The sequence below is a fragment of the Setaria viridis genome, chromosome 7, assembly GCF_005286985.2.
Source record: "Setaria viridis chromosome 7, Setaria_viridis_v4.0, whole genome shotgun sequence".
In the NCBI taxonomy this organism is placed as follows: Eukaryota; Viridiplantae; Streptophyta; class Magnoliopsida; order Poales; family Poaceae; genus Setaria; species Setaria viridis.
In genome coordinates, this window is record NC_048269.2 from 31,727,500 (window position 1) to 31,739,676 (window position 12,177).

General features: G+C 45.8%; 3 protein-coding genes across 3 annotated transcripts; 1 reads left to right on the top strand and 2 right to left on the bottom strand.

Annotated features, from left to right (window-relative positions):
• Positions 1–754: 754 nt before the first annotated feature.
• On the bottom strand, positions 755–2,467 carry LOC117865015 (desmethyl-deoxy-podophyllotoxin synthase). Its single transcript, XM_034749091.2, has 2 exons — positions 1,523–2,467; positions 755–1,403 (listed from the first exon to the last, which is right to left on the bottom strand). Exons 1-2 carry the CDS (start codon positions 2,432–2,434, stop codon positions 783–785), a joined length of 1,533 nt encoding a protein of 510 aa, XP_034604982.1. The 5' UTR covers positions 2,435–2,467; the 3' UTR covers positions 755–782.
• A 797-nt stretch (positions 2,468–3,264) lies between these two features.
• Positions 3,265–8,456, bottom strand: LOC117865016 (uncharacterized). The gene is made up of 8 exons (XM_034749092.2): positions 8,186–8,456; positions 7,900–8,036; positions 7,734–7,790; positions 7,239–7,331; positions 6,606–6,684; positions 5,862–5,986; positions 4,238–4,381; positions 3,265–3,769 (listed from the first exon to the last, which is right to left on the bottom strand). Exons 2-8 carry the CDS (start codon positions 8,023–8,025, stop codon positions 3,539–3,541), a joined length of 855 nt encoding a protein of 284 aa, XP_034604983.1. The 5' UTR covers positions 8,026–8,036; positions 8,186–8,456; the 3' UTR covers positions 3,265–3,538.
• A 1,615-nt stretch (positions 8,457–10,071) lies between these two features.
• LOC117863112 (uncharacterized) lies at positions 10,072–11,043 on the top strand. The gene has a single exon (XM_034746705.2). It carries the CDS (start codon positions 10,363–10,365, stop codon positions 10,840–10,842), a length of 480 nt encoding a protein of 159 aa, XP_034602596.1. The 5' UTR covers positions 10,072–10,362; the 3' UTR covers positions 10,843–11,043.
• Positions 11,044–12,177: the final 1,134 nt, after the last annotated feature.

Consider the following 12,177-nt stretch of genomic DNA (forward strand, 5'->3'; position numbering starts at 1 on the left):
GTGGATGTGGCAAGGCCCCCATGCTTCTATCGTTTTGACATTTAAGGTGCAACAGCGGTACTTCAGCGAGGGGTCCTGCATGGCGGTGGCCTCTTCGGTGAGGTGTGGTGGGCTCCTCTTCTGACTTTTTCCAACGCAAGACCGTGGGTGGGAGATCGACGATCGTATGTGTGGTCTGAAGATGACGGTGGCATGGTAGAACAGTCATGGTAGCTACATGGCTTGCAGCGGACTGCGACAGCCAGTTCTGCATGGCAGCGGCTGGTTGGCGTGGGACATTATCAGGAATGACGGCGCTTGCGATGAGTGTCACTTGTCGGCTTTTCTCCCAGGTTGTGGTGGTGCGGCGTGGTGAGTTGGGTGGAGTTGAGTTGAGTTGTGCAGCCGTGTTGATGTCTCAATCCAACCGGTTGTTGTTTTGAGTTGGTGTTTCGAGTGGAGTTGTGCGGCTGTGTTGATATCCCAATCTAACCGGTTGGTGTTGTTGTTCTGTTGTTTGTTGTTATGTCCAATCTAAGTGTATTTTTCTTTTTAATATAATCGGTAGCTCTCCTGCCTAGTTCGTTTCATTGTGTCACCACCACTTCCATCGATCCCTACCCAAGCAACTAGTGCGTTCTCTAGCAATCGGGACCTGCTGGAAGGCTTTGTTAATTGTGAGTAGACCTAATATAATTGACTAATATAATTGACTAGCCCAACAGCATGAATTGAAGGGCTTACCCATCATGGGATTATACAAAAGATATAATCATGCATGGAAAATTGGAAGTAATTATTTATTAGTGGGGCAGATTCAAACACATTGTAGCTCTTAACCAGAGGTCCGTTTTTCTCCTTGCGGTGATACCCATAGCTTCAGTTATGTCTACTTCGTTGGGACGAATGCCGTCTGGGAGGCTCCAATCAAAATAGAATAGAAGGTTTGCAAGAGCCAGCTCGACATTAGCGAGCCCAAATGACATCCCAGGGCAAATACGCCGTCCAGCTCCAAACGGTGTGAACTCAAAGTCATTCCCTTTGAGATCTCTCGTGTCACTCTCGAACCTCTCCGGCATGAACTTTTCAGGTTCCTCCCAGCATTGCGGGTCCCTTGAGATTGCCCATGCATTCACGAGCACCATAGCACCCTTGGGCACATCGTAGCCTAGGACCTTGCATGTTTCTTGACACTCTCTTGGAAGCAGCAGAGGACCAGGAGTATGCAACCGTAAGGTCTCTTTGATGACCCAGTGCAGGTAGGTTAATTGGCTTAATCCCTCCTCTATGACCTTCATGTGGGGCATGAAAGCTCCCCTCACCTCAGCTTGTGCCCTGGACATCACATCAGGGTTCCTCATCAACTCTGCCATGGCCCATTGCAGTGTTGTTGCAGCAGTTTCAGTCCCCGCTGAGAGAAGATCCTACATTCAATTTACAAGTCAAATCATCAAAACTCTCAACTTTGTGTGTGTGTGTGTGTGTATATATGCTGTTTTGTTTATCTTCAAATTAAAAGGTATGTGCAGCTGCAAGAACTTACAAAGATGACAGCTTTTATAGTGCCCATAGTGAGGAACTGCGATGAGCCTTGGCTTTGAATCCTCAGGAGGACATCTATCAAATCTTCCTGCCATTTGCCCTCATCATGTGACTTTTTCTCCGTATGCTCAGTTATGATAGCATCCAAAAACTCGAATAATCTCTGTTGGTACACCTCCGCCTTACGCGTCCTCCAGCTTAGAGCTCCGGCGATCCATGACGACGGGAACATATCAGCTAGACTGACGCCACTGGCCAATTGAATGGCTTCGTCGATGTAGCGCAAGAAGGCGTCACGGTCGTTGAGGCGCCTACCCATGATGGCATGCACCGCCGTGTCGGCGACGTACGCCGCCACCATCTCGCTGACGTTCACAAGCTTATTGTTACCTGAGGCCGACGAGACGGCGACGGCGACGACGAGCCGCGCCGCCTCCTCCTCGCGGACGGGCCGGAGCGAGCGGACGCGGGCGGCGCTGAGGAGCTCCAGGGCGCAGATCTTGCGGAGGCGGCGCCAGTGGTCGCCGTAGGGGGTGAGGGCGATGGCCTGGCCCTGCTTGGTGAGGGTCCTGATCGTCGCCGTCTGGGGCCTCGTGGCGAACGCCGCGTCGTGCGTCCTCATGACCTCCCTGGCCGCCTCGGCGGAGGAGACAACGACGACGGGGACCTCACCGAAGTTGAGGAGCATGAGGTGGCCGTAGCGGCGCGAGAGGCGGCGCAGCGAGCGGTGTGGGAGCGTGCCGAGGACGTGGTGGAGGCTGCCGATGACAGGGAGCTGCCAGGGGCTCGGAGGGAGACGTAGGCCACGGTCGCGGGAGCGTGAGGATGAAGTGTGGTGGTAGTAGCATTTTGTTAGGGAGTAGAGGAGAGCAAGGAGAAGGCAGCCGAAGTAGTACAGGGACGGGGTATCCATGCTCGATGTTGTGGCTTCCAAGACCCAAGTGCCTTGGTGTATCTATTTATACAGATCGATTTTAATTTGCTACAAAAATGTCATGACATTGTATTTTCCCTACAAAATAGTTTTTCTCACATTATCAACAAACGTAAGAGATTTGGACCATGTTTAGTTCACTTCAAAATCCTAACTTTGGCACTATGCAAAAAGAAGATTCCCCATCACATCAAACTTGCGATACATGCATGGAGTACTGAATGTAGACGAAATCAAAAACTAATTGCACAATTTTGTTGTACTTTGCGAGACGATTCTTTTGAGCCTAATTAGTCAATATTTGGACAATAATTCACAAATACAAACGAAACATATGGTAATTTTGTCACCCCAAAATTGGCAAGGCCTTGTACTACGCCATTCGATTCGTGAACAGTTTCCACAGCTCATGATTGCACCGCCGATTTTTGGAATGTAGCAGACTGAAACGCGTGCTTCTTTTTAAACACATTGCCGGCTCTCGGTTGGTGGATGGTCATATCACTAGCAGAGAGCATGCCTTTTTTTTCATATCAGTAGCAAATAGCATGCCTTCATTGCCGAGTCCAAGCTATATGTTCCAAAACTGACTGGGAAATCGATGGTAAAACAAGGTCATTTGCTTTTTCTATCTAAGCTATGAACGAAGTCCATCCCTGTCGGTTCTATAAAAAAAAAAAGGAGCATGCCTACAGCATCAACCAGCTCGTCATGTAAACCCTTGTTGCCTGGCCGAGGGGGAGCGACAAACCCGCCCAATCTAGGAGCCACCGGTGCCCTCGCATGAGCGCACTGCAGCAGAAAGGAAAGATCAGCAACACAGTAATAGCATACATTATGCACATATGGCCTAGAATATCCTCCACATCACCAAAACTTTGCAAATCAGTTGCTGTTTCTTCTAAGCACCCAGGCAACATGCTACTGTTTGTAAAGGTATTTTGGATCCAAATCCTAAGGATTCACTGGCATATACTTGAACCAAATCCTAAACATTCCAACAACAATCATTCTCTTCTAAGCAGCCCCTAAGATTGAGCACATTTGTATTGGAACCTCCTCCCCGCTCTTCATTTTGTTTCTTCACTCATCAGCTTCAGCAGCAGCTATCTGCGAGTCCACGAGAGCTATGAACTGCTGGCTCGCATGCCTGGCAACTGATATCATATCGAAGATGACGCTTGGGTCCAGCCCTGCACCGCCCCTCTTGGTTAGCCCGCATATTTGGCCATTCCTATTGACTGATACAGACACTGCAGAACTCATCTGGGATTCTTCCTCTGAGGTAGCGTCAACAATGTAGTGCCGACCCACCTGCAATAAGAAACAAAGGGCATTGATTCATATGTAAACAATAAGTACTGCAGGGTGGGGTGGGGTGGGGGGAGGGGGTGGGGGGGAGGGAAAGCAAAAGCCAATTGTTGCTACTGGTGCTGAAGTGCTTGCAGGGCAGTGATAATTGTTGGTGGGGCTCAATGTGCTGGATAGTGTCATATTTCTCTTGTGGCAATGCAGAGGCATTCAACTGGTACAGGAATTCGTATGACTATCCAAGTTCAAAATGAGAGCAGATCACTGAACTGAGCTACCCGATAGTTCAAATAACAGTCAACAGTTCAAAAGCTGAATGCACATGCAACTTTCAAAGCCATCTTTCCTAAGCAGAAACTTTAATGCAAAGTTAGACCATTTCCAAATAACTTAATACAATCATCTTGCAACAATCAATAAAACATGTCTACTCAACACCAAAGAATAAGAGTGACAGAAAAAACACATTACCTTGGTTAATGTAATGATAACAGGCACACTGGATGTGTCGAATTGAAGAAATTCCTCATCACTTACATCAACCTCTGGTTCCTCGTCCGATGCAGCACTAAGAGAAACATTAACTTTTGGTAAACCTGTATCACTCAAAGCAACCTGCAGGTACATAAAACGTTAGCACCCAAGAAATGTACAAATTGTACCTGTCTTTATTGGGTCAAACTGTCAGCTAATGCACTGGCTATCAGGCAGTATAACAAGGAAATATGACAGCAATGTAAGAATACCAGAAACTGATATGCACAGAAACAACTCAAATTTGGTCAAAAGGTGCCAGAATCAAGTTGATTCGTCCAAGCTTTGCAAATTAACTCAAATTTATGGTTTTTTTTGTTCGAATTGTGCTTCACGTTTTACATTCAGAAAAGCACTTTATTTCAAATAGTGTCATCTGGGAATATGCTAAAGAATTTCATGTCACTTGACTGGACTCCAAAACATAGAAGTGGCTTCATTCCATAACAATTCTATCCGTAATACTTTAGTGCTAATAATTTAAACATTCTACACAAACACAAAAGATCGGGTATCGTTAAGCTAGCATAGATTTACAAATAAGAAGAATCTTCCCACTAAAAAAAGTATAACGAAAAAAGATGGAGGAAAGGAAGTTGAATATAAGGTTTCATAATACACCCATCAGCTCTCCTGGAAAATCTAACTTTCACCCTTAACTAAAACCAGACATTTAGTTCCTAACTTTTAGAGCCAGAAGGATCACGCATTCGAGAAGAGCCAGAAGAGATCATGCGTTCAAGAAGAGCCAGAAGAGATCAGGGAACCTATGTAAGAATCAAGAGGTAACAAAAATGGGAACTAGTGAACTATGACATGTTTTATTACACAATTGCCTAAGCCTAGCCTTGTCAGCAACAAATCTAGTTGGGAGACCATTTGTCATGGTTGAGGCAGAAAGTTGTACTTTTGGACAGCTGAGGGCGTAAGACGGTGGTGCAGGCAGAAATACAAGAAAATGAGATGGTGCATGCAGGATACAGGTTGATTCCATGTGAAGGAAACTATCAGCTTAAGCAGCAGCATGACATTCAGTATGCTCTCTGACTAGCGGTTCAAAGTTTGTCCCTCATATCATGCACATTCCTTATTCGCTGGTCAATAAGCCTGTCAGTAATCTTATTTAACTATTGGGTGGTCATGTTTCCTACTCATATTCAAGAACTAAATCAACAGATGAGAATTTGCTATAGCTTGCTCCCCAACGGCAATTTAACATCGACTCATCTTGCCTTCATTTGCTATGACCTATGAGACACTCTGTTAAGTTTTCTCAGTTGTGGGGTGAAATTTTTCGAAGCTATGCATAAAATTTCTTATCATATTACAGTAACTGATGTGTAATATGGAAGGACCTTTATTTAATGGCACAAAGAGAATCTAAAGAAAATAATGTCATTAGTTCCGTTACTCCATGTCTGATGCAATGATAATTGCCTATGAGGAAACTGATAACACTTTTCCACCAGCACATTTTCTGGTCTCCGCTGAAACAATTGCGAAAAGATGACAATTAAAACTGCAAGCAATGAAGCAACAACCAAAACAAATCAGCATTCACCTTTATTGCAGTAGCTAGCGCATCCAGTAAATTACCATCAGAACTGACCACAAGTCCATCAATGTACAGATCCCAACAGACCTTTCCCTCCACAACAATTAGGGATGATAGATCAATTGCAGCACCTGAATTTGATGCATTGTTGTCAGTTTAATGGCAACAAAATATTGTTGTCATGAGTTTGAATTAAAAGAAAACTGTATATAACCAGGCAGATAACAAAATGAGAATCAACTTCTCATTAAAGGAAATTCAATAGCAGGTCAGCAATTACAGCGGATTTAAATCACCATTATATTATATGAGTTAGGATACCAGAAACAATAGCATGCTTTTATTTTTGTCTACATCCTCCATAACACTTATTACAACATGAAGCACAACACCTGTAATTAAATAGGCATGACAATGGCAATTGATGGTGATGATGTATAATTCTGTTCTAGCCCGTGTATCTAGGTAAACTTTCTTTAAACCAGTACTATACATCCAAATTACTAAGTACAATTCAGAATTCACTGGCTAGCAAAAGCTTAAGCCAATGAATGTAGATATAATTAACTGTAATTCCAATTGTAACGACAAGAATAATGATGTCATTCATGTTCAAATAGTAGTTATGACTGATGATATAGAGTAGAAACAATGATGATATTTGGAGCATCAAACTAAAAGAGATCAGCACAGTGAGACCATGTCAAAAGCTATGTCAAACACAGGGAGCGCAATAAAGTTATATATTACCTGCACCACTTTTACCACCTAGCAAGCATCTTTGCAGGGCAACAGAGAGCTCAGCAGACAATTCTTCGGAACCTCTACCCTAGAAAAATCCAAATATTGCAAATAAGATAAGCATACAAAAGTAAGGCTGTAGAGACTACAAACAGAATGAAGTCTGAAAAAGGAACAGAAGTTATATTGAGTGCAGGGTTTCGATAATGGAAATGGAATATGCATTCCTTTCTAGTAGTGTTTTTTTTTTACCAGGGAACTGCTAGACATGTACAATCAAATGACTGTTTTGTGTTTTGCAATTAATTGGTATCATCACATCCTGAAAAGGGACTTATCTACAAAAGCTTTATATATTATCATTGTCAGAAAGACAATTTGAGATATGCTACTTCAAACTAGTTCTAGTGGTTAATTTCCTAGTCAACAAGTTTGTAAGTTTCGTCGTATTCAAAGTCACAGCATCAGCATTCACTCATAAAACTTCAGCAGGAAAGCTATATGCATGTCTATTGAAAAAGGTCTAAAATTTCAAAATAGATTCCATAATCAAATTGCCATACATTAGACATCTGAAATTTCAAAAAATGTGTCAGACTAATGGTTATTTTCATTTTGATCCAATGACAACAAAACACCAACCTCAAATGTAGGCTCAGCAGTAGGACTACAGTCAACAAAAATGGAAACCTTTCCTTTGTCAGGGTGAAGAATGCTTGGTTTCCCCAATTCAGCCTGCAGATTCCAATTCATCAAATAAGCAGACATTGCTGAAGCGGTTTAACACGCTACGGCTAACAAGTTTGTTTTCTTATTTCGGGGCAAGTTTACTGATTATACCAACAGATAGACACCAACATCACGTACTCAAGCTTAACATTTATCATCATTTGCAGCGGCTCAATAAAACTAGCAATGTGATATCAGGGTTCAAACTTCACACTGCAACAGCATAGGTATTTGATGTCAAATTAATCGATGATTGATAACCTCAATGCCTTGGGAAAATAAGAGTTGAGTGGTAGGAATTTTAAAGCAAAGAACAGCATAAGGTTCCTTACAGAGGATTGAACTTATCATGCAAAAACATTTGCCTAGCCTCTCTTTTTTTTGGCAGGAAAGTGTGAGAACTCGTACCTTGACACTAGCGATGATTTCAGTGGCACCCAATCTAACACGCGCTGAACCATTCGCCTATAACAACCACCAATCCAAAGTAACATGAATCCACATAGCATTCCAAAAGAAAGAAAAACGAAGGGCATGTGAACACGGCTAAACAAGCAGAAGCCCCGAAACGTACCTGTGGGATGACTCCGGTCTCGACGGAGAGGGCCCGGAACTGCAGCCGCCTACGGCCGTCGGTGCGAATGTCCTGCGCGATGCCGCCGCGGATGAAGTGCTTCTCCCCTTCCGAGAGCCCAACCATCGTCCTGGACACTGCGGGACATAAACCAACACAGCCGGTCTCAGAGGCACTTCGTCGAACACCCTAACCGCTACTACCAAAACAAAACAAAATGTAGCAGAGAAGGAAGAGCTAATATGCTGCGAGTGAGTAGGCGAGCTGACCGCAGCGTAGATGATACCTCGCTAGACGAGCTGTTAGGCTTCTGGCCGACGAGCTGTTCGGCTTCTGGGCTACCGAAATCGACCGACCGTGGGGACTGTTGGAGGCGGTGGCCTAATAGGCGAGCGGCGAGCACGGCGGAGGCAGAAAGCCGAGGAGACGCGGGCAGTGAGGATGGCGCGGAATGTGTGGGCGGACGGAGGCGGAGTCGAAGGGGGCGAAGAGAGGAGCGGCGCGGCCGGCGGGACTGGGAGGCGGCGGGGCAGTCAGGAACCTGGAAGAGGGGCCAAGGGAGTTGTTTGTTCAGTCAGGTTGGAGGCTTGGGCCGATACGACATCAGGCTTGGCGGGCCGTAGTGCCATGCCTGACGGAGCAATTTGGCCCATGAAGTAGCTACTCATCTTCGATTTTGTAGTAGGCTTGTTTTTGCTGTAACCTTCTTTTCACTGACCAAAGTTGTACATTCGAGACTGCAGAAAGTTAACAACCTCAAAGTATTTTTATCCAAAGGTTGTATCTCGTGTTAAGTAAGGTACTCCAGTGTAGCCCGGTATCTGATGCCCCTAGCTAGGTACCCCGGCCCTTTTTAGGCAAATGCTACTGCCTACTCCAGGTCTCCAGCACTTACGTTGCAAAGCTTTGCATTCCTCAGGCTTGGTGCTGCACAACCTATGACAAGATAAAAAGAGCAGAAGAGGATATGCCACCCTCACCCGGGGGATCTGTGATGATTAGATTACACAGGCAACCCAAACCTGTGCCATGTTAGTTGCTTCACAGAAGGAATATGATACGATATGATCAGCATCGCTGTCATGCATGGTCATGCTGCGCCACACGGAGGGGTACTTGGGAGCGCGCCGCACGCGGCCGTGCTGCGAGCCTGCGATGCATAATCCACTGTCCATCTGGGCCTGTCAGGCAATTATTGCCCAATCAGGGCTCAGCCAGAGAGAGAGGATAAAAAAAAGAGAGAGAGAGGGAGAGAGAGAATCTTCTTCTGCCGGTACTTGGAATGTCTCCTGCCTCCGTGCCACATCCATTGTTCCCTAGCGCGTCGACGTCCCCGGCCTTTTGAATTTTGATTAGCCGGCCACACCATCAGCTTATCAGAATTACTCTCATTTTTTAATTAAAAAAGGAGTAGTTTAGTGCTGATGGATGTCGTTCATGGACGATGTTTTTATTTGATGTGGCTCTCTTTCTAACTAAACAAGTTTAGACGTCCTTGTCCCAAATGTTCCAACTTGCAAATGGATAGGTTCCATCCTACCTTGCATTCCTTTTCTTTTCTTGAACTGTACCCATCCTTATGCATCAGCATCACATAGGCATGCCTCTGGCCCACTCAAACCTTCATCGATGACATAAAAAAAAAGAACTGTAACAAACTTGCATACTACTATTGTAAGTTTGGCAAGAACAATCCATGCTCGTCCATGTGCTTTGCCATTAAACGCACGCACAAGTGCATCGTAAACAAATACATCGTGCTAATTGCGTTGACATTGATGTTAGAAAAAACAACCGTCACTGGCGGTGCTCGATGGATTTTAATATAGCGCGCACTCTATTCATTTCATAAAAATGAGCCACACGATACCACTGTTCATGCATGCCGCCCATCGCCCGCCATTGCCTATTAGCATAGTCCAATCGGAGAAAACAAGTAAGGGGGCCTGTTCGTTTCAGCTTATAAGCCGGCTGAAAAGCTGAAACGGCTGATTTGTTGTGAGAGAAAAATACTGTTTGGTCGCTGATAAGCCGACTGCTGAAGCGAACAGGCCGAGATTAATTTTCAAAAAAATAAAACAAATAAGATGGCGTGCATTAACTTGTAAACCCAAAAAAAGGAGATAGAGACTCGCAGTCCCCAATTGCTAACATAGACACAGCCTCTCCGTGACAAGTACAGCCAGCCTCTTCAATGAAGGATTGGTCAATTCTATCAACCTCACCAAATTTACTAAGCATTCTTGAGCAGAAGAAGCATTTCTATGCTTAGTCAAATGTTGCCCAGCTTAAACACCAATTCATCACGACCCAAACCAACAAGTTGAGATCACAAGAATATGCAGACCGATCCATCCAATAGGAAGCTACAAAGCCACAGGCCTTGCCCAAGGACAAGTACGCAGAGCCGCCAGCTAGGAATTCATAAAGGAGGAGCCGTTCAACCCAACAGCCTCCTCCTCCATGGCCGCCACCACCTACCCCCTCCTCCTCCTGCTGCTCCTCGCGGCCACGGCCAAGGCGGCGGCGGCCGCCGCTGCCGGCACCGGCGGCAACGGGACGACGCCGACGGCGTACGAGATGCTGGAGCGGTACAACTTCCCGCGGGGCATCCTGCCGGCGGGCGTGCAGGGGTACGCGCTCCACCCGGACGGCACCTTCGAGGTGTACTTCCCGCGGCCGTGCGAGTTCCTGCTGGCGAGGCGGTGGCTGGTCCGCTACGAGGCGCGTGTCTCCGGCTCGGTGGCCGCCGGCTCGCTGACGGCGCTGCAGGGGATCAGCGTCAAGGTGGTGTTCCTCTGGCTCGGCGTCGGCGAGGTCGACCGCGCCGGCGATAACCTCAGCTTCTACATCGGACCCGTCGCCACCTCGTTCCCGCTCCGCGACTTCGCCGAGAGCCCGCGCTGCCGCGGCTACGACGTCGCCGGCGCGGCATCCTCGTGATGCGTGACGCGCCGGCGATTATTCTTAGCGATTGGTATTTGTATCTGCCTTGATGATTCAGCTGGCTATATAGCTCTCGATTGAGTACGAGCCCGGCTATTAGCTCTTCCTCCCTCTCTGTTTTTTTTCTTCTGGTTATTATTGTATACGGGGAACTGGAGTAAGTTATTTGGTAATCTCCTTGTTCTTGATGCAGCTTCACCATGCGTCTTCTGATCAATTCTCTGTGCGCGTCTTCATTCTCTTGTGAACTTGTGATCTGAGTAAGGGGGTGTTTGATACCTCGTGCTAAAGTTTAGCACCTGTCACATCGGATGTTTGGATGCTAATTAAGAGTATTAAATATAGGTTAATTACAAAAACTAATTTCACAGATGGAGTCTAATTCGCGAGACGAATCTATTAAACCTAATTAGTTCATGATTTGATAATGTGGTGCTACAGTAACCATTTGCTAATGATGAATTAATTAGGCTTAATAGATTCGTCTCGTGAATTAGCATAGGGTTCTGCAATTAGTTTTATAATTAGCTCACGTTTAGTCCTCCTAATTAGCATCCAAACATCTGATGTGACACTACTAATTTGGACTCTGGGGAGCTGCGTGCCTGTGTTTAGCATTATATTGCTGTGTGCCAGTTTCTGGATCCCGACTGTTACCACACCAGAAGACGTCGTCCCCACCTATCTACTGCAGCTGCCATGCAGCGACCCATCACCCACGCCGGAGCATGGCCGCAGCCTATAGGCTGCATCAAAGCACAAAGATGGAGCACAATGGCGACGGTCAAGCGGGAGGTCGCCTACGTACGTCAACCGGCGGCGGCCTCTCACCGGAGCCACTCTTAGCTGAACAGTCTCCTAAACACAGCCGGACAAAACCACGGTCAACGCTCAATAACGGCCATGAAATCGAGAGGCTAAATGGTGAATTCGTCCTAACTGTTGTGAAAGTAGAATGCGTGCTGAACATATACTTTTCTGATATTGGTTTACTTGTCAAGTTGTCATGGATAAGCTCTGGTTAAACAAAAAGAACAAAGGTAATGGTCAGTCAGACTCATGGGTTCCTAGAGGACAGCAGTTTTTTTTTTGATATCATAGAGGACATCAGTTGATATCATATCATAGGCTCAAAGAGCATATATGGTCTGTTTAGAGAATACGTACATATGTAGTTTTGATACACCTCGTTTTAGCGATTAGATAGGATATAGGATCCAGCACCAATACACGCGTTAGTTAGCTTTCTCATCACATGATCACGTCCCTGCAGTAGTTGTGGCAACTACACCTGCTGCAAAGTATTGGATCTCCGTTCAGTTGAACTGCATG

What these genes read in the sequence shown, in the direction of transcription:
- LOC117865016 (XM_034749092.2), bottom strand. Translation starts at nt 8,025, where the DNA reads ATGGTTGGGCTCTCGGAAGGGGAGAAGCACTTCATCCGCGGCGGCATC. An exon ending in AGACCGGAGTCATCCCACAG is followed by an intron (nt 7,791 to 7,899) that starts GTACGTTTCGGG and finishes TGGTTGTTATAG; the next exon opens with GCGAATGGTTCAGCGCGTGT. An exon ending in CTGCTGAGCCTACATTTGAG is followed by an intron (nt 6,685 to 7,238) that starts GTTGGTGTTTTG and finishes GGATTTTTCTAG; the next exon opens with GGTAGAGGTTCCGAAGAATT.
- LOC117865015 (XM_034749091.2), bottom strand. Translation starts at nt 2,434, where the DNA reads ATGGATACCCCGTCCCTGTACTACTTCGGCTGCCTTCTCCTTGCTCTC. An exon ending in CTATAAAAGCTGTCATCTTT is followed by an intron (nt 1,404 to 1,522) that starts GTAAGTTCTTGC and finishes AATTGAATGTAG; the next exon opens with GATCTTCTCTCAGCGGGGAC.
- LOC117863112 (XM_034746705.2), top strand. Translation starts at nt 10,363, where the DNA reads ATGGCCGCCACCACCTACCCCCTCCTCCTCCTGCTGCTCCTCGCGGCC.